Source organism: Pongo pygmaeus, chromosome 4, assembly GCF_028885625.2.
Source record: "Pongo pygmaeus isolate AG05252 chromosome 4, NHGRI_mPonPyg2-v2.0_pri, whole genome shotgun sequence".
Lineage (NCBI taxonomy): Eukaryota > Metazoa > Chordata > Mammalia > Primates > Hominidae > Pongo > Pongo pygmaeus.
Window position 1 is genome coordinate 143,006,867 of NC_072377.2, and position 27,671 is coordinate 143,034,537.

General features: G+C 49.7%; 1 protein-coding gene and 1 pseudogene across 1 annotated transcript; both read left to right on the top strand.

Annotated features, from left to right (window-relative positions):
* Positions 1 to 3,817: 3,817 nt before the first annotated feature.
* Positions 3,818 to 7,766, top strand: EGR1 (early growth response 1). Its single transcript, XM_054488845.2, has 2 exons — positions 3,818 to 4,526; positions 5,215 to 7,766. The coding sequence occupies exons 1-2, from the start codon at positions 4,220 to 4,222 to the stop codon at positions 6,537 to 6,539; spliced, it is 1,632 nt and encodes a 543-aa protein (XP_054344820.1). The 5' UTR covers positions 3,818 to 4,219; the 3' UTR covers positions 6,540 to 7,766.
* Positions 7,767 to 12,216: 4,450 nt separating this feature from the next.
* LOC129037041 (large ribosomal subunit protein uL30-like) lies at positions 12,217 to 12,828 on the top strand (annotated as a pseudogene).
* Positions 12,829 to 27,671: the final 14,843 nt, after the last annotated feature.

Genomic DNA, 27,671 nt, shown 5'->3' on the forward strand with positions numbered 1-27,671 from the left:
GCCCATCCTGACTCAATCACTACAGCTAGGGAAATGAACACTCCTAGGCTAGGCCACCCCTGGGTGGATGGCCAGGCCCAGGGAACATACCTACTTATAGATGTAGGGTGGGGGCTATCTGCCCCCAACCACATGGATTAGGGTGGCTCCCCAAAGGAAACTGCTGGCTGGGGAATAGCAATAAAAAGGGGAATTGATGTTGGTCATGCAAAACAAAAGATGTAGACGTAGACGATGAGAATTTCCCGTGCTGAGCTTCAGCAAGAACCTGACAATACCTTAGGTGAGCTGCACAGGAGAATCATCAGGGAACTGGTTTGCCCTGGCTGGGGCAAAGGATGTTCTCTCCCAGTCTGGGTGGCTCTCCAGTGACAGCACAGGAATCCCAGGCCGATACCTCGGCTCAGTGCTGCCACTTGCAAGCTCAGGAAGATTGTGATGCAGCTGGTCCAGGGTAAAACCTGCCTTTTTCAGACCTCCACAGGCGATTCTGCTGCACAGTCAAGGTTGAAAAATTCTGCTCTAGTAAACGTTCTACTGCAGCAAGATGGATTCAGATCAACTTATGTCCCCTGTGATAGGATTGGTATGTTTTTCCCCATCTGCACAGCTTTCCAGAAAAGGGTCACTGGAGTTTTCTTGGAGGCTGAGGATGGGTGGGTGAACTGTGGATGACCCTATGGATCCAAAGCCCCTGAAAAGAACAATAGCCACTGTTTGTCGAATGCCAATTGCAAGGCAGGTACTGTGCATTGGGACTTGACATATGGCAGCCTGCATAAATTTCAGTCCTCACAACAATACTCCCATGTGGGTATTATTACTATCATTTATTTATTTGAGACAGAGTCTCGCTCTGTCGCCCAGGCTTGAGTGCAGTGTTGTGATCTTGGCTCACTGCAAGCTCCACCTCCCGGGTTCGCGCCATTCTCCTGCCTCAGCCTCCCGAGTAGCTGGGACTACAGGCGCCCACCACCATGCCCGGCTAATTTATTTGTATTTTTAGTAGAGACGGGGTTTCACCGTGTTAGCCAGGATGGTCTCGATCTCCTGACCTCATGATCCGCCCACCTCGGCCTCCCAAAGTGCTGGGATTACAGGCATGAGCCACTGCGCCCGGCCCCATGTGGGTATTATTAACATTAGCCCCATTTTACAGTTGAAGAAAGTGAGATACAAAAAGCGTGGCTGGCTGGGCACGGTGGCTCACACCTGTAATCCCAGCACTTTGGGAGGCTGAGGCAGGTGGATCACCTGAGGTCAGGAGTTCAAGACCAGGCTGGCCAACATGGTGAAACCTCATCTCTACTAAAAATACAAGAATTAGCCAGGTGTGGTGGGGTGCACCTGTGGTCCCAGCTACTAGGGAGGCTAAGGCAGGAGAATAGCTTGAACCCAGGAGGCAGAGGTTGCAGTGAGCCAAAATTGCCCCATTGCACTCCAGCCTGGGTGACACAGGGAGACTCTGTCTCAAAAAAGGCAAAAACAAACAAGCAAACAAAAAGCTTGGCTGGCTGGGTGCTGTGGCTCACACCTGGAATCCCAGCACTTTGTGAGGCTGAAGTGGGTGAATCGCCTGAGCTCAGGAGTTCAAGACCAGCCTGGGCAACACGGTGAAACCCCCTCTACGAAAACACACACACACACAGACAAAGTAAAAGCCAGGCGTGGTGGTAGGCACCTGTAGTCCAAGCTACTCGAGAGGCGGAGGCTGGAGGATCACTTGAGCCTGGGAGGCGGAGGTTGCAGTGAGCTCGCGCCACTGCACTCCAACCTGGGTACCAGCGTGAGACCCCGTCTCAGAAAGAACAAAAACATAAAAAAATAAATTTGGCTAAGGTACCCTTACCCTACCAGGGAGTGGCAAAATGAACATTCAGACACAAGACCATCTGCGCTGCAACAGCCTGGCTTTCCTGCCCTTGCGGCAGCAGTTCTCTGAGAGGCGCATCACTCCTGCCCCAATGGACAACTCGGTAGACAGTGGGAGTGAGCACCCCACCTCCCCAGCGGACTTGAGACGGCAAGCTCCGAGACGAGCGAGTCCTGGTTCATTGCTGGATTCCTTAAGTTGATTTTTATAAGAAAACATGTTTGGAGGGGGCACAGCCACAGAGGGATTAAGTCCAAGAAAGTTACACCCTCCCCCACCTAATCCCCCTGACCCCGACCTCCAGAGGCTGTTGGGGTTCACAGAGGCCCTCACCTCCTCCCTTCCCTCTAGGTGTCGTCAAGCACCCTCCTTCCCCACATTCACTTTCTGCTTTCTTTTTAAATCCAGAAAAACAGCACTTCCTCTGGATTCAGAGCTAAAGCAGGAGGAGCCTTCCCTTCCTGGAATCCCTGATCCCTTTGGGGTGCGCAGTTGACTGCGTCGTGGGGGCGGGGAGGGCTTCCCTGTTCGCGTTCGGCCCCAGGGAGACCTGCGGGAATCGTTCTCCCCCGCCACCATCCACCCCCCGCTTCCTTCTCCCCCTCGCCTTGGCCAGGCTCGGGGTGAGGAGTGTTAACCCGGAGCCTGGGCGCCTCGGCAGTGGCGGCTCCCCAAGGACTGCAGGGGGAGCCCGGGCTGCAGCGCCTGCTCAGTTCGCGCTCACTGCGTCGAAGGCTCCCCCGGCCTGGCTCCGCGCCCAGCGCCGCATCCGGGAGGGGGAGCGAGGAGGCGGCGGAAGAGCCCGCGCGGCCGGAGTCCGGAGCTGGGAGTGGAGAGGGAACCTCCAGGGGGCAGCACCAGCACCGAGCCGCCAAGCCGGTCCTCTCTTCGCGCCCAGCCAGGGGTCCCCAAATAGCCCATAGGGAAGTCCCCCTTTCGGATTCCCGCAGGGTCGGCCGGCCCTCCACCTGGACTGGATAAAAGGGGGGAAGTGACCCCTCACCACAAGGACCATTATCTCCTGGTGAGAACAGGAATCAGGTCTCTTTTGGGGCAATCAGCTTCCTCACTTCGGTCCCCCAAAGGTGGGCTCTTTGCCGGCGGAGACTAGGGAAGAGCCTTTCGGTTCCGGGGGAGCACAGGGGACCCCAGGCACCAGCAGCCCCATCCCACCGACAGGTGGCAGAGGCAAGGCAGCTCACTGCTATACAGTGTCCCAAGAACCAAGTGGCCGTGACTTCCTATCCTCAGTTTTCCAGCGACACCCGGAAAGACACCGTGCCATAGGTCGAGGCCCGGGGTCAAGGCCCCGCCTCTCCTGGGCGGCCCCTGCCCAGGCTGGCCCAGCCGCTCCTCCCCCGCACTCCCGGCTAGCTCTCACGGTCCCTGAGGTGGGCGGGCGGGCCCTGGATGACAGCGGTAGAACCCCGGCCCGACTCGCCCTCGCCCCCGCTCTGGGTCTGGGCTTCCCCAGCCTAGTTCACGCCTAGGAGCCGTCTGAGCAGCCGCGCGCCCAGCGCCTCACGCCCCGAGCCCTCCCCGCCTGGGCGTCCCCGGCTCCCGCGAGCGCTCGGGCTCCCGGCTTGGAACCAGGGAGGAGGGAGGGAGCGAGGGAGCAACTAGCTGCGACCCGGAAATGCCATATAAGGAGCAGGAAGGATCCCCCGCCGGAACAACCCTTATTTGGGCAGCGCCTTATTTGGAGTGGCCCGATATGGCCCGGCCGCTTCCGGCTCTGGGAGGAGGGAAGAAGGCGGAGGGAGGGGCGGGGGCAACGCGGGAACTCCGGAGCTGCGCGGGTCCGGGAGGCCCTGGCGGCGGCTAGAGCTCTAGGCTTCCCCGAAGCCTGGGCGCCTGGGATGCGGGCGCGGGCGCGGGCCCTAGGGTGCAGGATGGAGGTGCCGGGCGCTGTCGGATGGGGGGCTTCACGTCACTCCGGGTCCTCCCGGCCGGTCCTGCCATATTAGGGCTTCCTGCTTCCCATATATGGCCATGTACGTCACGACGGAGGCGGGCCCGTGAGGTTCCAGACCCTTCAAATAGAGGCGGATCCGGGGAGTCGCGAGAGATCCCAGCGCGCAGAACTTGGGGAGCCGCCGCCGCCATCCGCCGCCGCAGCCAGCTTCCGCCGCCGCAGGACCGGCCCCTGCCCCAGCCTCCGCAGCCGCGGCACGTCCACGCCTGCCCGCGCCTAGGGCGAGTCGGGGTCCCCGCCTGCGCGCTCCTCAGTGTTCCCCGCGCCCCGCATGTAACCCGGCCAGGCCCCTGCAACTGTGTCCCCCGCAGCTCCAGCCCCGGGCTGCGCCCACCCGCCCCGACACCAGCTCTCCAGTCTGCTCGTCCAGGATGGCCGCGGCCAAGGCCGAGATGCAGCTGATGTCCCCGCTGCAGATCTCTGACCCATTCGGATCCTTTCCTCACTCGCCCACCATGGACAACTATCCTAAGCTGGAGGAGATGATGCTGCTGAGCAACGGGGCTCCCCAGTTCCTCGGCGCCGCCGGGGCCCCAGAGGGCAGCGGCAGCAACAGCAGCAGCAGCAGCAGCGGGGGCGGTGGAGGCGGCGGGGGCGGCAGCAACAGCAGCAGCAGCAGCAGCACCTTCAACCCTCAGGCGGACACGGGCGAGCAGCCCTACGAGCACCTGACCGCAGGTAAGCAGTGGCCTACGCCGAGGGGGAACCCTTTCGCCACCATCCTGGCGTCCTGTCCTTCACCGCAGGAGTGCTCCTGGACCTTAGGATGAGAGCCGGGTTTCCTTTTCATTCCTCGCATCCCCAGAGTCATGTGTTAGAGGGATGCCAAGGGACCCCACACAGCCCACCCCCTGCCCTCATCCCTAGCGGAGCGCAGAGGACCGAGCTTTTGTTTTGGATGGAGAGCTCTGGAGCTGCGTGGGTGGGTGGAGGGGGAGGGCTTGTTTTGATGAGCGGGGCTGCGCCCCCCACCTCCAGAAAGGCTTGCTTTGCCTTGCTTGCCGCCTGTCCCCAAGGAAGGACCGTGATTCTTGGCCGTGGATGTCCCGGCAGCCCGGGTTTGGGGGCGCGCACTAGCCGCGGCCGTGGGGGTGCTGGCGGGAATCCCTCGCCCGCGCAGCCGCCGCTGCGGAGCGCTGCGAGCTGCAGTGGAGGGGGATTCTCCGTATTTGCGTCAGCTGTTGTTGAAATGGGTTCTGCCACTGGAGCGGGTCCAGGAACATTGCAATCTGCTGCTATCAATTATTAACTACCTCGGGAGTCAATGGTAGCCGGCCCGACCTCTTGCCTGGCAGCTCGGGTCGTCCACGTCCTCCAGTGATTGCTTTCCAGTAACCAGGCCTCCCGCTTTTCTCTCTCCTGCCAGAGTCTTTTCCTGACATCTCTCTGAACAACGAGAAGGTGCTGGTGGAGACAAGTTACCCCAGCCAAACCACTCGGCTGCCCCCCATCACCTATACTGGCCGCTTTTCCCTGGAGCCTGCACCCAACAGTGGCAACACCTTGTGGCCCGAGCCCCTCTTCAGCCTGGTCAGTGGCCTCGTGAGCATGACCAACCCACCGGCCTCCTCGTCCTCAGCACCATCTCCAGCGGCCTCCTCCTCCTCCGCCTCCCAGAGCCCACCCCTGAGCTGCGCAGTGCCATCCAACGACAGCAGTCCCATTTACTCAGCGGCACCCACCTTCCCTACGCCGAACACTGACATTTTCCCTGAGCCACAAAGCCAGGCCTTCCCGGGCTCGGCAGGGACAGCGCTCCAGTACCCGCCTCCTGCCTACCCTGCCGCCAAGGGTGGCTTCCAGGTTCCCATGATCCCCGACTACCTGTTTCCACAGCAGCAGGGGGATCTGGGCCTGGGCACCCCAGACCAGAAGCCCTTCCAGGGCCTGGAGAGCCGCACCCAGCAGCCTTCGCTCACCCCGCTGTCTACTATCAAGGCCTTTGCCACTCAGTCGGGCTCCCAGGACCTGAAGGCCCTCAATACCAGCTACCAGTCCCAGCTCATCAAACCCAGCCGCATGCGCAAGTACCCCAACCGGCCCAGCAAGACGCCCCCCCACGAACGCCCTTATGCTTGCCCAGTGGAGTCCTGTGATCGCCGCTTCTCCCGCTCCGACGAGCTCACCCGCCACATCCGCATCCACACAGGCCAGAAGCCCTTCCAGTGCCGCATCTGCATGCGCAACTTCAGCCGCAGCGACCACCTCACCACCCACATCCGCACCCACACAGGCGAAAAGCCCTTCGCCTGCGACATCTGTGGGAGAAAGTTTGCCAGGAGCGATGAACGCAAGAGGCATACCAAGATCCACTTGCGGCAGAAGGACAAGAAAGCAGACAAAAGTGTTGTGGCCTCTTCGGCCACCTCCTCTCTCTCTTCCTACCCATCCCCGGTTGCTACCTCTTACCCGTCCCCGGTTACTACCTCTTATCCATCCCCGGCCACCACCTCATACCCATCCCCTGTGCCCACCTCCTTCTCCTCTCCCGGCTCCTCGACCTACCCATCCCCTGTGCACAGTGGCTTCCCCTCCCCGTCGGTGGCCACCACGTACTCCTCCGTTCCCCCTGCTTTCCCGGCCCAGGTCAGCAGCTTCCCTTCCTCAGCTGTCACCAACTCCTTCAGCGCCTCCACAGGGCTTTCGGACATGACAGCAACCTTTTCTCCCAGGACAATTGAAATTTGCTGAAGGGAAAGGGGAAAGAAAGGGAAAAGGGAGAAAAAGAAACACAAGAGACTTAAAGGACAGGAGGAGGAGATGGCCATAGGAGAGGAGGGTTCCTCTTAGGTCAGATGGAGGTTCTCAGAGCCAAATCCTCCCTCTCTACTGGAGTGGAAGGTCTATTGGCCAACAATCCTTTTTGCCCACCCCCTTCCCCAGTTCCTATTCCCTTTGACTTCAGCTGCCTGAAACAGCCATGTCCAAGTTCTTCACCTCTATCCAAAGAACTTGATTTGCATGGATTTTGGATAAATCATTTCAGTATCATCTCCATCATATGCCTGACCCCTTGCTCCCTTCAATGCTAGAAAATCGAGTTGGCAAAATGGGGTTTGGGCCCCTCAGAGCCCTGCCCTGCACCCTTGTACAGTGTCTGTGCCATGGATTTTGTTTTTCTTGGGGTACTCTTGATGTGAAGATAATTTGCATATTCTATTGTATTATTTGGAGTTAGGTCCTCACTTGGGGAAAAAAAAAAAAAAAAAAGAAAAGCCAAGCAAACCAATGGTGATCCTCTATTTTGTGGTGATGCTGTGACAATAAGTTTGAACCTTTTTTTTGAAACAGCAGTCCCAGTATTCTCAGAGCATGTGTCAGAGTGTTGTTCCGTTAACCTTTTTGTAAATACTGCTCGACTGTACTCTCACATGTGGCAAAATATGGTTTGGTTTTTCTTTCTTTTTTTTTTTTTTTGAAAGTGTTTTTCTTCGTCGTTTTGGTTTAAAAAGTTTCACGTCTTGGTGCCTTTTGTGTGATGCGCCTTGCTGATGGCTTGACATGTGCAATTGTGAGGGACATGCTCACCTCTAGCCTTAAGGGGGGTAGGGAGTGATGATTTGGAGGAGGCTTTGGGAGCAAAATAAGGAAGAGGGCTGAGCTGAGCTTCAGTTCTCCAGAATGTAAGAAAACAAAATCTAAAACAAAATCTGAACTCTCAAAAGTCTATTTTTTTAACTGAAAATGTAAATTTATAAATATATTCAGGAGTTGGAATGTTGTAGTTACCTACTGAGTAGGCGGCGATTTTTGTATGTTACGAACATGCAGTTCATTATTTTGTGGTTCTATTTTACTTTGTACTTGTGTTTGCTTAAACAAAGTGACTGTTTGGCTTATAAACACATTGAATGCGCTTTATTGCCCATGGGATATGTGGTGTATATCCTTCCAAAAAATTAAAAGGAAAATAAAGTAGCTGCGATCGGGTATGTGTTTCCTGGGTTAGGGGAAGGACTCTGCCCTGTTGAGGGCTGTGAGGTTTTCTGAAGACTTGGCCTTTAGAGATACAAGGATCCTCCAGCCAGAGTCAGGCTCACTGTGTGAAACTGGAGTTCGTTATTTATGAGGACTGAGTATGGGTCTTCAAACAGGGTCTCGCTCTATCCACCCAGGCTGGAGTGCAGTAGCGTAATCACAGCTCACTGCAGCCTTGACGTCCCAGGCTCAAGTGATCCTCCCACCTCAGCCTCCTGAGTAGCTGGGACTATAGGCACGTGCCACCACACTGGGTTAATGTTTATAGAGACAGGGTTTTGTCATGTTGCCCAAGCTGGGGTTCTCTTCTTGATAATGGGCCTGTTCCTCTTCAGTCTGTTGGGCTGAAGCTTTACTTTGGTTAGCTAAAGCCAAGAAAGGCAAGAGTGAGGGCTGTGACATGTGTGGCCAGAGGCAGTGTTACTCTCCTGGCATCAAATGTTGGGCCAGTCCCGTCCCCCACCTCTACTCAGGGTTGGAAAATCCATGATCTTGGGAATCCCTGCCATGTACAGTTAGGGGAGGTAAGAAGTGGGCATAAGGGCTTTGGGGAAACAGTAACAATGCTGGGGCCAACTCACCCTCTCCCTCCCATTCCCCATGTCCCCAGCAACTTGAGGGCATCAAAGAAGCCTAGAAGAGGTAAAGGCCAGTTCTCAAGCCAAGAATCCTTCCAGGAAGAAATTCTTATTACTTGCCAGCTGGAACTGCCATCCTTGGCAGCTTCGTGGGACAAAGGATAGAGTGGGCAGAAGGCTGGCCTGGTGTCTAAAGTTCCCATCCAGGCCAAATCTATTCCCACTGTGTAGGAGGCCTGAGGTTCTAGGTTCTTTTGGCCCCAGTACCCTGAGGGACCACTCCCGCTGCTGGGGCAATCCCTGTGGGCACGTGAGCATTTGCCTACTCTGTGAGAGGCCTTGACCTGGCCACGACAGACACCATGGGAGGAATGTGGATTGTTGGTTGGGGAGACAGATATAAGACACAAATCACAACATGGCATTGTGTTATACAATATGGGCAAGAATGGAGCTCTTTGGGAGCACAGTGAAGGGCACCCAACCCACCCAGGGGTTTAGGAAAGGTGGAAAAATTGAGTTAGGAAGCACAAGCAGGAGTCAACCTGATTGACTTGGTTTGTGGGTGAGGCAGGGAGGACACTGGCTAAGTCTACTCAGCAGTGTGGATGAGATGGATTACTGAGTGGAAGCACTACCTCCAACCCCGATATCTAAGTCTTTTGTGAATTGGTCAGACTCCACCATTCACTGGGTGGATGGGTACAAGAGATTTGATGTACTGGAATTCCCAAGCCTTGGATCCTCTCCCAACTTCTGACCCCTAAAATCAGAGGGACAATGAGGTATCCCTTTGACGTGGTATGGTTATCAGGCCCTGAGTGAAGTGAAAGTCTAATTTGCTTCTGCCTCTTCTCCTTCCTCTAAGGGTCTCCCAGGTGGTTCTCAACCCACACTTCCTGGAGCCAGAGGAATTCCAATAAACCCCTGACATTGGCCCAATTCTTTCTTGTGCAGTCTAGCCTTCCCTGACCAACACTGTTGACCTCTGCCCTTTCCCATGGCACCAGACTCCTCAGCCTTGAGCAGGGGGAACAGGACACCTTCTCTAACAAGGGGCACATCCCTGTGAGCCTCCTGGCAAAATTGCCAGGTCCTGATGGGACAATATTTGTACTGGCACACCTCTTCCCAGCCCCACCTACCCCTCCCCATCTCACTCTAGGCTCAGGAACACAAGTCCATGCCTGTTACACATTCTTAAGAGTTTCTCACTCCAGACTCCCAAGAAATAAAACATGGCAAGAATAAAATATGAAAGAAGGAGCATTGAGACTCTCTTTCTTTAAAGCAGAGGGTCTTGTATGTTACAAGTGCACCAGAATGAGATTCCCAGGCCCCATGAACAGAGCAGGTGACTGATACCTTACATTTGGGTTAGGGTCCTGGAACTGGCCTTGATAACAAGGTCATTCTGATGCAGATGGCTTGTTGCTAGCTAATATTTATTTTATTTTATTTTTGAGACAGGGTTTCATTGTCACTCAGGCTGGAGTGCAGTGGTGCGATTATAGCCCATTGCAACCTTGAACTCCTGGGCTCAAAGTCTCCTCCAGCCTCCCAAGTAGCTGAGAATACAGATGCACTACAGGTGGCTAATTTTTTTAAAAAAATTTTAATTTATTTTTTGCGACAGAGTCTGGCTCTGTCGCCCAGGCTGGAGTGCAATGGCACGATCTCGGCTCACTGCAACCTCCACCTCCTGGGTTCAAGTGATTCTCCTGCCTCAGCCTCCCAAGTAGCTGGGATTACAGGCACCCACCACCACGCCTGGCTAATTTTTGTATTTTTAGTAGACATGGTTTCACCATGTTTGCCAGTCTGGTCTTGAACTCCTGACCTCAGGTGATCTGCCTGCCTTGGCCTCCCAAAGTGCTGGGATTACAGGCGTGAGCTACCACGCTCAGCCTTTAATTTTTTTTTTTTTTTTTTTTTAAGAGATGGGAGGGCCATACTTTGTTGCCCAGGATGGTCTCGAACTCCTGAGCTGGAGTAGTCCCTCCCGTCTTGGCCTTTCAAGGTGCTGGGATTACAGGCGTGAGCCAACACATTTGGCTACTAGCTAATTTTTATTAGTCCATCACCAGGGTTTCTTTAGGTTCTGACAGTCCAAACTTAAGTTTCTTTTCATGGCTGAAATAGGGAATGGGGCAAAAAGCTGCTCCGTTTTACAGTCCTATAGTATAATGAATGTGTCGGCTGATATAAAATAAAAATATAAGAATAATAAGTGTTTATTTAAATTCCTACTCCTGCTAGGGAAACAGAAAACCAAGGGCACGAGGCAGTGCTGATAAGAGCTCTCATCATTATAAAGGTTAAGGTTGGAGAAGGGTCCCGGGGAGTGTTGAACAATTGATTGCTACCTGGGAACATTGTCTAGGGCCTCAGGAATGTGAGGAAGGACAGGGAGGATTAGGGTAGAAGGGAGTTGGGGGTGGGGGACTGGGCTAAGGACAAGGACAGGTTTTGATTCTGAAGTGAAAGAACCAGGTCCTAAAGACCCTTGACCCTTCCTCCTCCTACCTGAAAGGTACTCTTTTTGCTTGAATTTCAGGAATGTTCAGCCTCGTTCTCACCTGTTTTGAAAGATTCCAAGCACTCGGGAAGGCGGAGCTTGGCCCAGGATTTGCAGCACGCTGGAGTTTTCAGTGTGTTTCCTTCCACCTTCCCCCTATTCAGAACCGCCCCTATCCCCCAGGTATGGAACTGGAGCCAGGTAAGAGTACTATAGGGTCAAAGGTATTCCCTGCCAGTCCCCCTCCCTGCATCCATACTGTTTTCACTGTTTCAGGACACACTTAATGCAGTTGGAGAGGGGAAGCCATTGGGCAGAGCGATATCCCGGAGTCCTAAGGGAAATGAGGCCAAGTTTAAAGGAATAAGATGTCAAGCAAATAACATTTCAATATTTTACCCAGAAACCTTTGGGTGCTAATAAGATTTTTGCACCCAAATAGCAAATCTAACCCTCTACTTCAGTAATTTTTCTCTCAGTCTCCTTATCTCCGTTACTAGGACCTAGGAGACCCTCTGTGGCTAAGCTTACTTCAGATGACCTCTTAGGTCAGATCGATGGCCCAGCAACTCAGATGCAGTAAAATCTCATTTCCCTTTCCAGGGAGTTCTCTCCATCAAGCCCATTCTCCTTAGCACTTAGGGTTTTAAAAATTATTATTACAACTCTATTGAGGGCTGTGTATGGTGGCTCACACCTATAATTACTGCATTTTGGGAGGCCGAGGCTAGAGATTGCTTGAGCCCAGGAGTTCAAGACCAGCCTGGGCAACATAGGGAGATCCCATCTCTACAAAAAAATAAAATAAACCGGGCATGGTGGCCCATGCCTGTAGTTCCAGATGCTCGGGACACTGAGGTAGGAGGATTGCTTGAGCCTGGGACATCAAGGCTGCAGTGAGCTGAGATTGTGCCTCTTCACTCCAGCTTGGGCAGCAGAGCAAGACCTGGTTTCAAAAAAAATTTTTTTTAACTATTTTTGTATTTTTTAGGCCAGATGCGGTAGCTCATGATTGTAATCCCAGCACTTTGGGAGGCCGAGGCGGGTGGATCATCTGAGGTCAGGAGTTCAAGACCCGCCTGGCCAACATGGTGAAACCCGGTCTCTACAAAAATACAAAAATTAGCCAGGCACCATGGCAGGCACCTGTAGTCCCAGCTACCTGGGAGGCTGAAGCAGGAGAACCGCTTGAACCCGGGAGGCGGAGGTTGCAGTGAGCCGAGATTGCGCCACTGTACTCCAGCTTGGGCAACAAGAGTGAAACTCCATCTCAAAAAAAAAAAAAGAAAGAAAGGCAAGGAGGAAGCTTATCTGTGAAAAAGAAAAGCACTATCACAAGGAATATAGGCAGATGTACAGAACTGAAATTCGAATGGCGAGGATGGCAAGAAAAGCTGGCAACTTCTACGTACCTGCAGAACCCAAATTGGCATTTGTCATCAGGATCGGAGGCATCAATGGTGTGAGCCCAAAGGTCCGAAAGGTGTTGCAGCTTCTTTGCCTTTGTCAAACTTCAATGGAAACTTTGTGAAGCTCAACAGCCTTCAGTTAACATGCTGAGGATTGTAGACCCATATATTGCATGGGGATACCCACATCTGAAGTCAGTAAATGAACTAATTTACAAGTGTGGTTATGGCAAAATCAATAAGAAGCGAATTGCTTTGATACATAACACTTTGATTGCTTGATTAATTGGTAATATGGCATCATCTGCCTGGAGGATCTGATTCATGAGATCTACACTATTGGAAAATGCTTCAAAGAAGCAAATAACTACCTGTGGCCCTTCAAATTATCTTCTCCACGAGGCAGAATGAAGAAAAAGACCACCCATTTTGTAGAAGGTAGAGATGCTAGCAATAGGGAGGACCAGATCAACAGGCTTATTAGAAGAATGAACTAAGGTGTCTATCATGATTATTTTTCTAAGGTGGTCGGTTAATAAACAGTACCTACTCTTGGCCGGGCGTGGTGGCTCATGCCTGTAATCCCAGCACTTTGGGAGGCCGAGGCAGGTAGATCACAAGGTCAGGAGTTCGAGACCATCCTGCCTAACACGGTGAAACCCCGTCTCTACTAAAAATACAAAAAAATTAGCTGAGTGTGATGGTGGGCGCCTGTAGTCCCAGCTACTCGGGAGGCTGAGGCAGGAGAATGGCGTGAACCCGGGAGGCGGAGCTTGCAGTGAGCCGAGATCGCACCACTACACTCCAGCCTGGGTGACAGAGCGAGACTCCATCTCAAAAAAAAGACAAAATAAATAAATAAATAAATAAATAAATAAAACAGTACCTACTCTCAAATTGGAAAAAAAAAAACCACGCCCGGCCTCCTCCTTGCCTTTTGAAGCATCTTTTGGGCAAACTTCTTTCTCAGGTGCTTGATTTTCAGCTCTTCGAAATTCCTTTTCTTTTCTTTTCTTTTTTTTTTTTTTTTTGAGACGGAGTTTCGCTCTTGTTGCCCAGGCTGGAGTGCAGTGGCGCAGTCTTGGCTCACTGCAACCTCTGCCTCCCGGGTTCAAGCGATTCTCCTGCCTCAGCCTCCCGAGTAGCTGGGATTACAGGCATGTGCCACCACGCCCAGCTGATTTTGTAATTTTAGTAGAGAGGGGTTTCTCCATATTGGTCAGGCTGCTCTCAAACTCCCAACTTCAGGTGATCCGCCCGCCTCAGCCTCCCAAAGTGTTGGGATTACAGGCGTGAGCCGCCACGCCCGGACTCCTTCGCTTTTTCTTAAGGGTTTCTGGCACAGCAGGAACCTTCTTCTTCTTCTCTTCTACACCTTTCATGATTCCAGCCGGAAAAAGAGGATAGAGTGTCTTATATATGGACTCATTCCATATGTCCTTGATTTGATCTGGCTTCCTTCACTTAGCATCACTGTTCAGGATTCACTGATGTTGCTGTGTGTACACTGCAAATAGTTCACTCCTTTTCATTGCCAAGTAGCATTCTGCTATATGGCTATGCCCCAGTTGTTCATCCTTTCCCCTGTGGAGGGACATCTGGGCTGGTTCCTTTGGTGCTATTACAGATAAAGCTGCTGTGATCATTGGAGCACAAGTCCTTGTGTGGATGTGTCCGCATTTACTCCAAAGTTTCCCCCCATCTGTTCTGGCTCCTTCTTCCCACCATATCCACATTTTTTCACATCCCTGGTGCTTAAAACAAGCACCCATCTTCTCCCACACTCACAGTCAAAGTCTCCTAAAAGATTTGCTTCCTTTAATCATTGCTCAAGTAAACAGAGCCAGCCCCTTTGTCTTTTTTTTTTTTTTTTTTTTTTTTGAGACAGAGTCTTGCTCTGTCACCAGGCTGGAGTGCAGTGGCAGGATCTTGGGTCACTGCAACCTCTGCCTCCCGGGTTCAAGTGATTCTTGTGCCTCAGCCTCCCAAGTAGCTGGGATACCAGGCATGTGCCACCACACCCAGCTAATTTTTGTATTTTTAGTAGAGACAGGGTTCCCCATTTTGGCCAGGCTGTTCTTGAACTCCTGACCTCATGATCCACCTGCCTCGGCCTCCCAAAGTGCTGGGATTATAGGCGTGAGCCACCGCCCCGGCCCCTTGGTCATTTTTATTGCTCTACTGCAAGCTCTCTCCTATTTGTTTCTATCTTTTTTTTTTTTTTTTTGAGACAGAATCTCACTCTGTCGCCCAGGCTGGAGTGCAATGGCGCCATCTTGGCTCTCTGCAACTGCCACCTCCTGGGTTCAAGCAGTTCTTCTGCCTCAGCCTCCCGAGTAGCTGGGACTACAGCCGCATGCCACCGCGCCTGGCTAATTTTTGTACTTTTAGTAGAAGTCTCGAACTCCTGACCTCAAGTGATCTGCCTGTCCCGGCCTCCCAAAGTGCTGGGATTACATGCATGAGCCACCACGCTCGGCCCCATTTGTTTCTATCTTTCTGGTAATGAGGTGTCTGGGCTAAGTAAGGTAGATTGTCATTATTTAGTCAGCTCGGCAAATGGACAAAAGTCCACGGTGATAGTTTTCTAAAGAGGAGAGGTGCCTGGGAGAGGGTGAGCCTGGGATTGATCAGATACTCCTATCTCAAAAACAGGAAGAGGCTAAGGGTCAGGTGATGTGGGACGCTGCCCCTGGGGGACTAGTCCCGAGAGGTTATCTGTACACTTTGCCTTTATCACCATCTCCTGTGGGCAGTTCCTGATGGGTTTTCTGGAACATGGGCCGCATTCACCCACTGGTTGTCACAGACTCTAATCTACCACATTTTCACCTCTCGGACTGGGGTTAGTACTGTAACTAAAACTTCTCTTTCCTCTTTGGACATCAGGAGTGTGGGGCTATGGAGCCACCAGAGGACAGAAGGACAGCGGAGGCTGGAACACAGGTCTGGGTCTGTGCTCGAAACTCTGATAAACTGACACTTGCTGATGACCTGGCATGTGTAGTAGCTATCTTTCACAGTTATTCTTTCCAGACAGACAATAACAAGTATCAGTGAGGATGTGAACAAACCGGAACCCTCACATATTGCTGGTGGGGATGTAAAAAGATGCAGCCACTTTGGAAAATGGTTTAGTTATTTCTTATAAAGTTAAACATACACTTACCATATGACCCAGCAATTCCACTCCTGGGTATCTACCTAACAGAAATAAAAATATGTTCATGCAAAGACTTGCATGCAAATGTTCATAGCAGCATTATTCATAATAGCCGGAATGGAAACAATCCAAGTGTCTATTCAACCAGTGCATAGATAAGCAAAATGTGGTGTATCCAAACGATGAAATAGACCTCAGCAACAAAAAGGAACAAAATACAGATGTGTGCCGCAACATGCGTAAACCTCAAAACATTTTGATAAAGAAGTTAGGTGTATGACTGAGTTTATATGAAGTGTTCAGAAAAGGCAAAAGTCTTATAGAGACAGAGAGCAGATTAGTAGTTGTCTGGGGCTGGGTGTAAGAGAGTTATTGACGGCCAATGAGTTTGCTGTTTGGGGGATCATGGAGATATTCTAAAACTGGATTGTTATGTTTGAACAATTGTTTACATTACTGAAAGTTATTGAATTATACACAAAGATGGGTGAAATTTATGATATGTAAATTATAACTTAGGAAGAATTTTTTATTTTTTGAGACAGAATTTTTGCTGTGTCACTCAGGCTGGAGTGCAGTGGTACGATCTTGGCTTACTGCAACCTCCACCTCCCGGGTTCAAGCGATTCTCCTACCTCAGCCTCCCGAGTAGTTGGGACAATAGGCATGTGCCACCACGCCGGGCTAATTTTTGTATTTTTAGTAGAGACGGGGTTGTGCCATGTTGCCCAGGCTGGTCTCAAACTCCTGACCTCAACTGATCTGCCTGCCACGGCCTCCCAAAGTGCTGGGATTACAGGTGTGAACCACCACGCCCAGCTGGAATATTTAAAACATTATCCTTGCTTGCTGGGCGAGGTGGCTCACGTCTGTAATCCTAGCACTTTGGGAGGTGGAGGTGGGCAGATCACCGAGGTCAAGAGTTCAAGACCAGCCTGGCCAACATGGCGAAACCCCATCTCTACTAAAAATACAAAAATTAGCCAGGCATGGTGACGGGCGCCTGTAACCCCAGCTACTTGGGAGGCTGAGGTGGGAGAATCACTTGAACCCAGGAGGTGGAGGTTGCAGTGAGCTGAGATTGCGCCACTGCACTCCAGCTTGGGAGACAGAGTGAGACTCCCTCTCAACAAACAAATGAAACAAAAACAAAAGAACAGGCTGCCCACCTGGGCCAGACTGGCTCCTCAACTGCCAGATAAATCTAGAAGTCACCATTTCCACAGAACCAGCAGTGGGTGCCGTACTCAGAGAAAACCAACTCAGCCTCCCAGGAAGCTCATTTCTCCTCAGAACCAACTTCACTTCCTAACCTTTTCAGATCCAGTGACCAGAAGACTGAGAACCAAACTAGGCCTCATTTGTTGAACAAATTAACAGAGCACCTATGGTGGGAGAGTTGGTTCTGAGGATTTGGAGGGGCTCTGGGAGAAGGAGAAACTCAACCACCCCAGCCTTGCCAACCACCTTTGAATCTCATTAGAACCAGCTTTGAATTCCCTGAAACTGGCTTCTCACAAACAGTGCATCCCCTCCAGCTGCCTTATTAGAACCAATTTTCAGTCACCTCAACACCAACTGTCCATCTGAAACTATCCTCTCAGAACCACCCATTTAATAGTCTCAGATCCACCTGACTGGGTCCATTTGTAAGCCTTCACTGGTCAGCTATGGCAGTGTTCTCAATCTTCTGTTAATGATACTAACACAATTTCTATTGCCCTCAAGTCCCCATAAAACAGGGACTCTCCAGTGGTGACTGCTTCCAGTCGCATTACAGCAGCCTCAGAACCAATTTTGTCACCAGATTTGTGATGACTCCCCTGCATTGTCTCCTCAGAATCATCGTTCATTCTCTTCAGAGCCAGATTTCATTTTTGACTAATCAAATTGTCAAGGTCCTTACAACATTCTCTTCAGAAGTATCTTGGTTCTGGCCGGGTGCAGTGGCTCACACCTGTAATCCCAGCACTTTGGGAGGCCGAAGTGGGCGGATCACAAGGTCAGGAGATCGAGACCATCCTGGCTAACATGGTAAAACCCCATCTCTACAAAAATACAGAAAATTAGCCGGGCGTGGTGGCGGGTGCCTGTAGTCCCAGCTACTCGGGAGGCTGAGGCAGGAGAATGGCGTGAACCCGGGAGGCGGAGCTTGCAGTGAGCCGAGATCGCGCCACTGCACTCCAGCCTGGGTGACAGAGCGAGACTCCATCTAAAAAAAAAATCAAGAATTATCTTGGTTCTACTCGGAAACATTTTTTCCATCTCCTCAGGTCCAGCTGTCAGCCTTCGTAAAGCAAGTCTTTAGGTTATTCATCCATGGGCTTCAGTTTCCCCATCTACTTCATGCGGGAAATAATGTTTATTTTTTTTTCTTCTTTGAAAAGGTGATGTTGGCCGGGCGCAGTGGCTTATGCCTGTAATCTCAGCACTTTGGGAGGCCGAGGCAGGTGGACTGCTTGAGCCCAGGAGTTCGAGACCAGCCTGGGCAACATGGTGAAACCCCATCTCTACAAAAAATACAAAAATTAGAGGAGTATGATGGCGCATCTGTTGTCCCAGCTACTTGGGAGGCTGAGGTGGGAGAACTGCTCGATCTTGGGATGTGGAGGTTGCAGTGAGCCGAGATCTCATCACCGTACTCCAGCCTGGCTGAAAGAGCAATACCCTGTCTCAAAAATAAATAAATAAATAAATAAAAAACAGAACAAAAAAACAAAGAGTAATGTGAATTTTTTTCTTATTATGAGATATATATTCATTGTGAAAAATATAAAAGCATACCTTTTTCGCACATGTTGAAAGAAGAGAAAGCCTTTGACACATGAAACTCACATGCTGATGGAGGGAGAATGAATTGGGCCCAGTTTTCCTGAGGGCTACAAGCACGTACTCAGAGCCTTATAAAAGTTCATGCCACCTGGGAGGTGGAGGTTGCAGTGAGCCGAGGTCTAGCCACTGCACTCCAGCCTGGAGACAGAGCGAGACTCCGTCTCAAAAAAAAAAAGTTCATGCCTTCTTTCCTAGCAATTCTGCCATGACTGCTTTTAATCACAGTATTATGTGTAATGGAGAAAAATGGCAACAGCATACATGTCTGACGGGTGTTGGCTGAAATAAACTGTTATATCATATGATGAATTACTAGGCAGTCATTATAAATCATGTTATAAAATAACTATTGACCTGAAAATGCTCACAATATAATACTAAGGAATGAAAGTAAGATATAAAACTTTACATGGTACGATTCCAATTTTATAAAATACATGCACATATAACATCATTATTATACATCAAATGCTAGTGGTTGTCATTCTAGGTAGTGTAACTTTTCTTTTTTTTTCTTATTTCCTTCCTTCCTTCCTTTTTTTTTTTTTTTTTTTTTTGAGACAGGGTCTCGCTCTGTCACCCAGGCTGGAGTGCAGTGGCGTGATCTTGGCTCACTGCAACCTCCGCCTCCTGGGTTCACGCCATTCCCGAGTAGCTGGGACTACAGGCACCCGCCACCACGCCCGGCTAATTTTTTATATTTTTGGTAGAGATGGGGTTTCACCGTGTTAGCCAGGATGGTCTTGATCTCCTGTCCTCATGATCCACCGGCCTCCCAAAGGGCTGGGATTACAGGCGTGAGCCACCGTGCCCGGTCTCTTTCTTTTTCTTTTCTCTCTTTTTTTTTTTTTTTTTTTTGAGACGGAGTTTTGCTCTTGCCCGCGCTGGGGTGCAGTGGCGCAATCTCGGCTCACCACAACCTCCGCCTCACGGATTCAAGCGATTCTCCTGCCTCAGCCTCCCGAGTAGCTGGGATTTCAGGCATGCGCTACTACATCTGGCTAATTTTATATTTTTAGTAGAGACAGGGTTTCTCCATATTGGTCAGGCTGGTCTCAAACTCCCGACCTCAGGTGATCCTTCCTCCTTGGCCTCCCAAAGTGCTGGGATTACAGGTGTGAGCCACCGTGCCCGGCCTAACTTTTATTTTCTATACTTTTCTGTGTTTTCCAAATGAGCTGATTTTTGTTGTTGTTGTTGTTTGTTTCTGAGACGGAGTCTTGCTCTGTCGCCCAGGCTAGAGTGCAGTGGCACGATCTTGGCTCACTACAACCTCCACCTCCCGAGTTAAAGCGATTCTCCTGCCTCAGCCTCCTGAGTAGCTAGTGCTGTGCCACCACGCCTGGCTAATTTTTGTATTTTTAGTAGAGATGGGGTTTCGCCATGTTAGCCAGGCTGGTCTTGAACTCCTGACCTCAGGTGATCTGCCCTCCTCGGCCTCCCAAAGTGCTGGGATTACAGGTGTGAGCCACTGTGGCTGGTGAGCAGATGTTTTTATCATTGGAAGAAAATCGTTCTATTTAAGAAAGCAAAAGAAAAAGACTAGATAAGCAAGTAAATATTTTCTAGAATCTGGTTTATTATAAAGGTCCTCTGATGGACTATTTTCTTGCATTGCAGGAGTATGCCCCTTTGATAATAAGCTGTTAAAGACTGGTAAAAAATAAAGATGGGTCCAGGTGGAATGGCTGATACCTGTAATCCCAGCACTTTGGGAGGCTGAGGCAGAAGGATGGTTTGAGACCAAAAGTTCAAGACCAGCCTGGGCAACACAGAGAGACCCTGTCTCTACAAAAAGTACAAAAAATTAGCTGGGTGTGGTGGCACACACCTGTAGTCCCAGCTACTCGGGAGGCTGAGGTCAGAGGATCGCCTGAGCCCAGGAGTTTGAGGCTGCAGTGAGCTATGATCTTCACTGCACTGCAGCCTGGGCAACTAAGCGAAACCTGGCCTCAAAACAAAACAAAAGAAAACAGGCCTGGCACGGTGGCTGATGCCTGTAATCCCAGCACTTTGGGAGGCCGAGGCGGGTGGATCACTTGAGGTCAGGAGTTCAAGACCAGCCTGGCCAACGTGGTGAAACCCCATCTCTACTTAAAAAAAATACAAAAATTAGCCAGGCATGGTGGCAGGTGCCTGTAATCCCAGCTACTCAGGAGACAGAGGCATGAGAATTGCTTGAACCGGGCAGGCGGAGGTTGCAATAAGCTGAGATCGCACCACTGCACTCCAGCCTGGGTGACAGAGCGAGACTCTGTCTCAAACAAAACAAACAAACAAACAAAGATGGGAAAGATTTCCTAGTGTCTCAGGCCTCTAGGCTTTTGCTGAGCGGATGCAAGTTGTTTAACATTCCCCGTAAGTGGATGGTCTGTCTGTTAGAGGCTGGCGGGATAGAAGCACCAGACAACTGCTGTTGGCTTCTAAATTTGGGGGCTGCAGGTTTTTTAAAAACCAGAAAGTGTTATTTTATTAGTTCACCAAGCTCCCTCAACTATTTCTTAGAGAACTCGTGAGATCTCGCCCCCATCACTGAATTCTCTTTCCATCTTCATTCCCCATATACAACTCACACAAAGCACTAGGCTCAAAGCCTTTCTCTTAAATTTCTTTCTTTTGCTTATTACTGAATTGGTGTTAGCCAGGTGTTCCTGTTGGTTATTCTTGGGTCAGACTTTGTTTTTATTGTTCTACAATTTCGTAGGCACCCCTTAGAAAGAAGAGCTCAAGTCTGGGTGACTCTCTTGGGGTCATCCTCAGTACTAGTTCATCCAGAGTCTATGTGGCTCCTTTGCTCTATCATGAATAGGTCAAAATTTATCCAAAATGTATTATCAAATATCTACTTTATGTCAGGCCCTGAGCACATACAGATAAACAGGATAGAGTCTGGGGCAGCACCACATTGCGTGCAGAAAGATTCAGAAAGAAATAATTACCATAGTGTGATATATGAGAGGTGTGTACAGAGCAGGGAGTGACTAGTTCTGTCAAGGAGGAGAGATGGAGGAATGGGGTGTAGAAGGAAGACCAGGAGTTCACAGGAGGACATGCAGACAAGGGAACAGCAAGTGCAAAGCCAGGGAGGTGTGTTCAGGAACCAGCAAATTAATGGTGGGGCGGCAGGAAGCACGGAGGGGAGAGGCAGGGAATGTGGCTGGAAAGGCAGGTTGGGGCCAGATTTGGAAGGCGCTCAGTGACAGTCCAAGGGGTTGTACTTTTCCTGAAGGCAACAGGGACTGAGACGGCATTAGTGTGTTGGCACGCCACTACTTTTGATCGTGTTTCTGGGTGTCTGAAAAGCTACACTGCTTCCTGTCTCCTCAGGAGAGTCCTCTACTTCTGATGTAGCAATAATAACAATAATTTAGATGGATCACTTCGGGTTGTATGCATGCTTTTTAATTTCAGCTTTCAATAAGGTCTGGGCTACCTGAAACTCAACTATTCAATCTTTTCTTTTTTTTCTTTTTTGAGACAGAGTCTCGCTCTGTCACCCAGGCTGGAGTGCAGTGGCGTGATCTCGGCTCACTGCAAGCTCTGCCTTCCAGGTTCACGCCATTCTCTCGCCTCAGCCTCCCAAGTAGCTGGGACTACAGGCGCCCACCACCACACCCGGTTAATTTTTTGTATTTTTAGTAGAGACGGGGTTTCACCATGTTAGCCAGGATGGTCTCGATCTCCTGATCTCGTGATCCGCCCACCTCGGCCTCCCAAAGTGCTGGGATTATAGGCGTGAGCCACTGCGCCCTGCCCACATATATATAAATTCTAAAAATAAATTCTAAATATCAATTTTGTGGCTAGATCAAGCTTCATAATTTTTATTGTAGAAAATCTTAAATATCCTCAAAAGTAGGGGGAAATGATGTAATAACCTCCCTGCATCTATCAACCAGTTCAACAATGATCAATTCACAGCAGTCTTGTTTCTTCTATAACACCCTCTTCCCTACCCTCACCCCCACACACTGGATTATTTTGAAGCAAATCCCAGACATTATATAATTTCATCTGTAAATACTTCAGTGTATATCTTCATAAGTATTTTTAAGTTCTTTTGCTGGAATCAGAACCCAAAAAAGACCACACTTTGCATTTGGTCGATGTCTTTAAAGTTTCTTTTCAGCCACAATAGTTCCTTTTGCTATCTATTTGTTGAAGAAAACAGGTTATTTGTCTTGAAGAAAACAGGTTATTTGTCCTGAAGAATTTCCCACTTTTTGAATTGTACACATTGCCTTGTTTCCCCCCTTGTAATTCTGTTCAATATGTCCTTTTATCCCATCAATTTCACATAAACTGGTTGTTACACCCAGAGGCTGGATGCGACTCGGATTCACTTTTTAGGTGATGCTATACACTTGGTATTGCAACATAACAAGAAGCACATAATTTTTAGGGTTTTATTTTTTTTCTCTCTCTCTAGTTTCCTATATGGGATTTCTAAATGGTGAAATATAATTCACATAACATAAAATTCTCCATTTAAAGTGTACAGGCTGGGCGCGCTGGCTCAAGCCTGTAATCCCAGCACTATGGGAGGCCTAGGCGGGTGGATCACGAGGTCAGGAGATCGAGACCATCCTGGCTAACACGGTGAAACCCCATCCATACTAAAAATACAAAAATTAGCCAGGCTTGGTGGTGGGCGCCTGTGGTCCCAGCTACAGGAGAATGGTGTGAACCCGGGAGGCAGAGCTTGCAGTGAGCCGAGACCGCACCACTGCACTCCAGCCTGGGCGACAGAGTGAGACTCCATCTCAAAAAAATAAATAAATAAATAAATAAAAAATAAAGTCTACAATTCAATGAATTTTAGTATATTTGTAGTGTTGCACAACCATTGCCACTAATTCCAGAACATTACAAGTATCCCCAAAATAAACCCTGCACCTGTTAGCAGACAGTCTCTATTCCTTACCACCCCCCTACCCCCAAATCACTGACAACTACTAATCTACTTTCTGTCTCTACCAGTTTGCCTGTTCTGGATATTTCATATACATAGAATTAAGTAATATATGGCCTTTTGTGTCTGGCTCCATTCACTGAACAACATGTTTTCAAGGTTCATCCATTTTGTAGCATGTCTCAGTACTTCACTCCTCTTTATATCTGAATCATATTCCATTATATGGACATATCACATTTTATTTATCCATTCATCAGTTGATGGAAATTTGGATTGTTTCCATTTTTTAGCTATTTGAATAATACTTGTTGCTGTGAACATTATGTACAGGTTTCTGTACAAACATATGTTTTCAGTTCTCTTGGGTAGTTCTCTTTTTGTGTGCGTGATGTTAAAATGAATTAATCAGCCAGGTGCCTGTAGTCCCAGCTAATCAAGAGGCTAAGGCAGGAAGATCCTTTGAGCCCAGGAGTTTGAGGCTATAGTGAGCTATGATTGCACCTGTGAATAGCCACTGCACTCCAGCCTAAGCAACATAGGAGATCCTGTCTCTGAAAAAAACCCAGATTGATTGATGGGTCCAAGTATCATTGGCATTACAAAGTTTCTCTATACCTTTCATGCAATGGTTACAGAAATCTCTGATGATTAATGATCCTTATCTAAATCTATTATCTCATTGGGGTTAAAAGGGTGATTTTATTTATTTTTTTGTTTTTCTATTTTTTTGAGATGGAGTTTCACTCTTGTCACCCAGACTGAGTACAATGATGTGATCTCAGCTCACTGCAACCGCCACCTCCTAGGTTCAAGCGATTCTCCTGCTTTAGCCTCCTGAGTAGCTGGGACTACAGGTGCACGCCATGATAACCGGCTAATTTTTGTATTTTGGTAGAGATGGGGTTTCACCATGTTGGCCAGGCTAGTCTCGAACTTCTGACCTCAAGTGATCTGCTCGCCTTGGCCTCCCAATGTGCTGGGTTTACAGGCATGAGTCAATGCACTCGGCCAAAGGGTGATTTTATAATTCTATCATTCCGTTTGCATTTGTTAGCCAGAATTTTTCTAGACTAAATCATAATTGTAAAGAAAGCACAATAAATACTCAAGTCTCTTCTTTCATTTGTCAGATGACAATATTTTGTACTTTCCTGTATGGAACCCCAAAGACATTCTGAATGTCAGTTGGGCGCAGTGGCTGACGCATGTAATCCCAGCACTTTGGGAGGCTGAGGCGGGCGGATCACGAGGTCAGGAGATCGAGACCATCCCGGCTAACATGGTGAAAACCCGTCTCTACTAAAAATACAAAAAATTAGCTGAGCATGGTGGCAAGCGCCTGTAGTCCCAGCTACTCGGGAGGCTGAGGCAAGAGAATGGCGTGAACCCGGGAGAAGGAGGTTGCAGTGAGCCGAGATCGCATCACTGCACTCCAGCCTGGGCGACAGAGCGAGATTCCGTCTCAAAAAAAGAAGAAGAAGAAAAAAAAAAAGAAATTCTGCATGTCCACATGGTCAAGGCTCTCCATGGAGTCGCAAATAAAAAATTATGATCCTGGCCTGGTGCGGTGGCTCACGGTTGTAATCCCAGCACTTTGGGAGGCCGAGGTGGGAGGATCACCTGAGGTTGGAAGTTCAAGACCAGCCTGACCAACATGGAGAAACCCTGTCTCTATCAAAAATACAAAATTAGCCAGACGTCCTGGCGCATGTCTGTAATGCCAGCTACTCAGGAGGTTGAGGCAGGAGAATTGCTTGAACCCAGGAGGTTCAAGCACCACAACCAGAGGTTGTGGTGAGCCGAGATCGCGCTATTGCACTCCAACCTAGGCAACAAGAGCGAAACTCCGTCTCAAACAAAAAAAAAGAATTATGATACTGGAGACAGAAAACAGAAATAAATCCAATCTTGACTTGGAAAACTACAGGGTGTCTACTTAATGCCTCAGAGCAATACTGTACTCTATAAAATTCCTCCTAACCTTTCCTTTCTACCCCCTCTCTTTCCCTTCTCTCTTCCCCTTCCTTGTTCTTTATTGTATAGGTGGATTTAGCCTCTCTGCCTAAGTCCTTCTTTCTCCCAGCCTCTCTAGCTCTCCATCTCCTTCTGTCTCTAACCAGCACCCTCACCCACTCATTTTGATTCTGTATCACAAAAGATGCTGGACTGGGGATGGCTGAGAGCATACTCTTGGAGCTGGGAGTGGGCATGAATTCTGAGCTGGAAACCTTTTGTGGATGGGTGAGAGGAGAGAAAACAGGGAGAAATGCTCAAACTAATGAAGCTTATTTCCATCACATGTATTTTCTGCAATGAGCATGAATCACATATGGTGGAATAAAAAATAAATAAATAAAATGTTTTAAAAATAAGAGATGGTAGGGAAGGAAGTAAGCACTATTCTTTCTCACTTTCCAGTTCCCCTTCTTCTCCATACAGACTGCTGCATCCTTGGCTTTCTGTTCCAGGGAAAGTGAAGTGGAACCTTTCCTCTGACTCAGGATTTAAAGTGTTTCCCACCCACTCAGGCCTGCAGCGTGGGTGGGAGCCTTGGAGTCATGCTCCTGTCACCATGCAGAGGAGCTCTGTGAGCTATGGGAGCCAGGCTGGCTAAAGGCCTTCAGTGATAGATGAGAGGTCTCCCTGATTTTTATTTTTTATTTTATTTTATTTTATTTATTTATTTATTTTTTTGAGATGGAGTCGCGCTCTGTCGCCCAGGCTGGAGTGCAGTGGCGTGATCTCGGCTCACTGCAACCTCCACCTCCCGGGTTCACGCCATTCTCCTGCCTCAGCCGCCCCAGTAGCTGAGACTACAGGCACTCGCCATCACGTCCGGCTAATTTTTTTGTTTTGTTTTGTTTTTTTGAGACTGAGTTTCGCTCCTGTTGCCCAGGCTGGAGTGCAATGGTGTGATCTCGGCTCACTGCAACCTCCACCTTCCAGGTTCAAGCGATTCTCCTGTCTCAGCCTCCCAAGTAGCCGGGATTACAGTCGCATGCCACCAACGCCTGGCTAATTTTTGCATTTTTAGTAGAGACGGGGTTTCATCATACTGGTCAGGCTGGTCTCGAGCTCCTGACCTCAGGTGATCCGCCCGCCTCAGCCTCCCAAAGGGCTGGGATTACAGACGTGAGCCACCTCGCCTGGCCTACGCCTGGCTAATTTTTTGTATTTTTAGTAGAGATGGGGTTTCACCATGTTAGCCAGGATGGTCTCGTTCTCCTGACCTCGTGATCCACCCGCCTCGGCCTCCCAAAATGCTGGGATTACAGGCGTGAGCCACCGCGCCCGGCCGAGGTCTCCCTGATTAAAACTGCTGGGTTTGGCTGGGCCCGGTGGCTCATGCCTGTAATGCCAACTCTTTGGGAGGCTGAGGCAGGTGGATCACTTGAGGTCAGGAGTTCGAGACTAGCCTGGCCAACATGGTGAAACCCCATCTCTACTAAAAATACAAAGATTAGTGACCATTTGGGTGGTGCAGTCAGTTGGTGTGCTTGCCTCCAACTCTGGAGATGGGTGGTTTGAGCCCATTCTGGGGAGTTTCTCTTGCATTTTGGCCAAGCACGGTGGCTCACGCCTATAATCTCAGCACTTTGGGAGGCCAAGGTGGATGGATCACGAGGTCAGGAGTTCGAGACCAGCATGGCCAACATGGTGAAACCCTGTCTCTACTAAAATACAAAAATTAGCCGAGAATGGTGGTGCGCACCTGTAGTCCCAGCTGCAGGCTAAGGCAGGAGAATCACTTGAACCCCAGAGACAGAGATTGCAGTGAGCCGAGATCACGCCACTGCACTCCAGCCTGGCATGGTGGCACGTGCCTGTAGTCCCAGCTACTCAGGAGGCTAAGGCAGAAAAATCACTTGAACCTGGGAGGTGGAGGTTGCAGTGAGTGAAGATGGTACCACTGCACTCCAGCCTGGGCAACAGAGCAAGACATGGTCTCAAACAAACAAACTGCTGGGCTCTCCAGCCTTTTCTCCAAGAAGCACCTCCTTGGGTCTTCAGGAGATCTCCCGAGGCTGTTCAATTGAGATATCTTGGTCTCTTAGGAAAATTTCAAGGCTTAGGAAGGGTAGTGGAGACCTCTCAAGTCTCCTCCTGCTTCTGGAGTCCAGGTTGGGAGAGAGAGGCCAGTTGACAGCCAGAGTCCCAAGACACGGGGCCCCGTATCACCCATGCCTATCTGTCCACGCCCCATACACGCTCTGGTGGCAAGTGTGAACAAAACAAAGTGAACAGCAGCCAAGTTTTCATCTGTGTGTGGAGCACTAGGGAAATGTAGGTGTGGGCAGATTTTTGTGGTCTCAGCCTATCTGAGCAGGAGCCCTAGGGGCAGTGAAGAAGCCTTGGTGTGTCAGGAGACAGCAGGGCAAAAAGGACAAGCACACTGCTCTGGAGTCACGCAGACCCAAATTCTGAGCCCT

Bases quoted from the DNA above. Each gene is read 5' to 3' on its own strand.
- EGR1 (XM_054488845.2), top strand. From the start codon at position 4,220: ATGGCCGCGGCCAAGGCCGAGATGCAGCTGATGTCCCCGCTGCAGATC. The intron at 4,527-5,214 runs GTAAGCAGTGGC...CTCTCCTGCCAG, and splicing joins CTACGAGCACCTGACCGCAG to AGTCTTTTCCTGACATCTCT.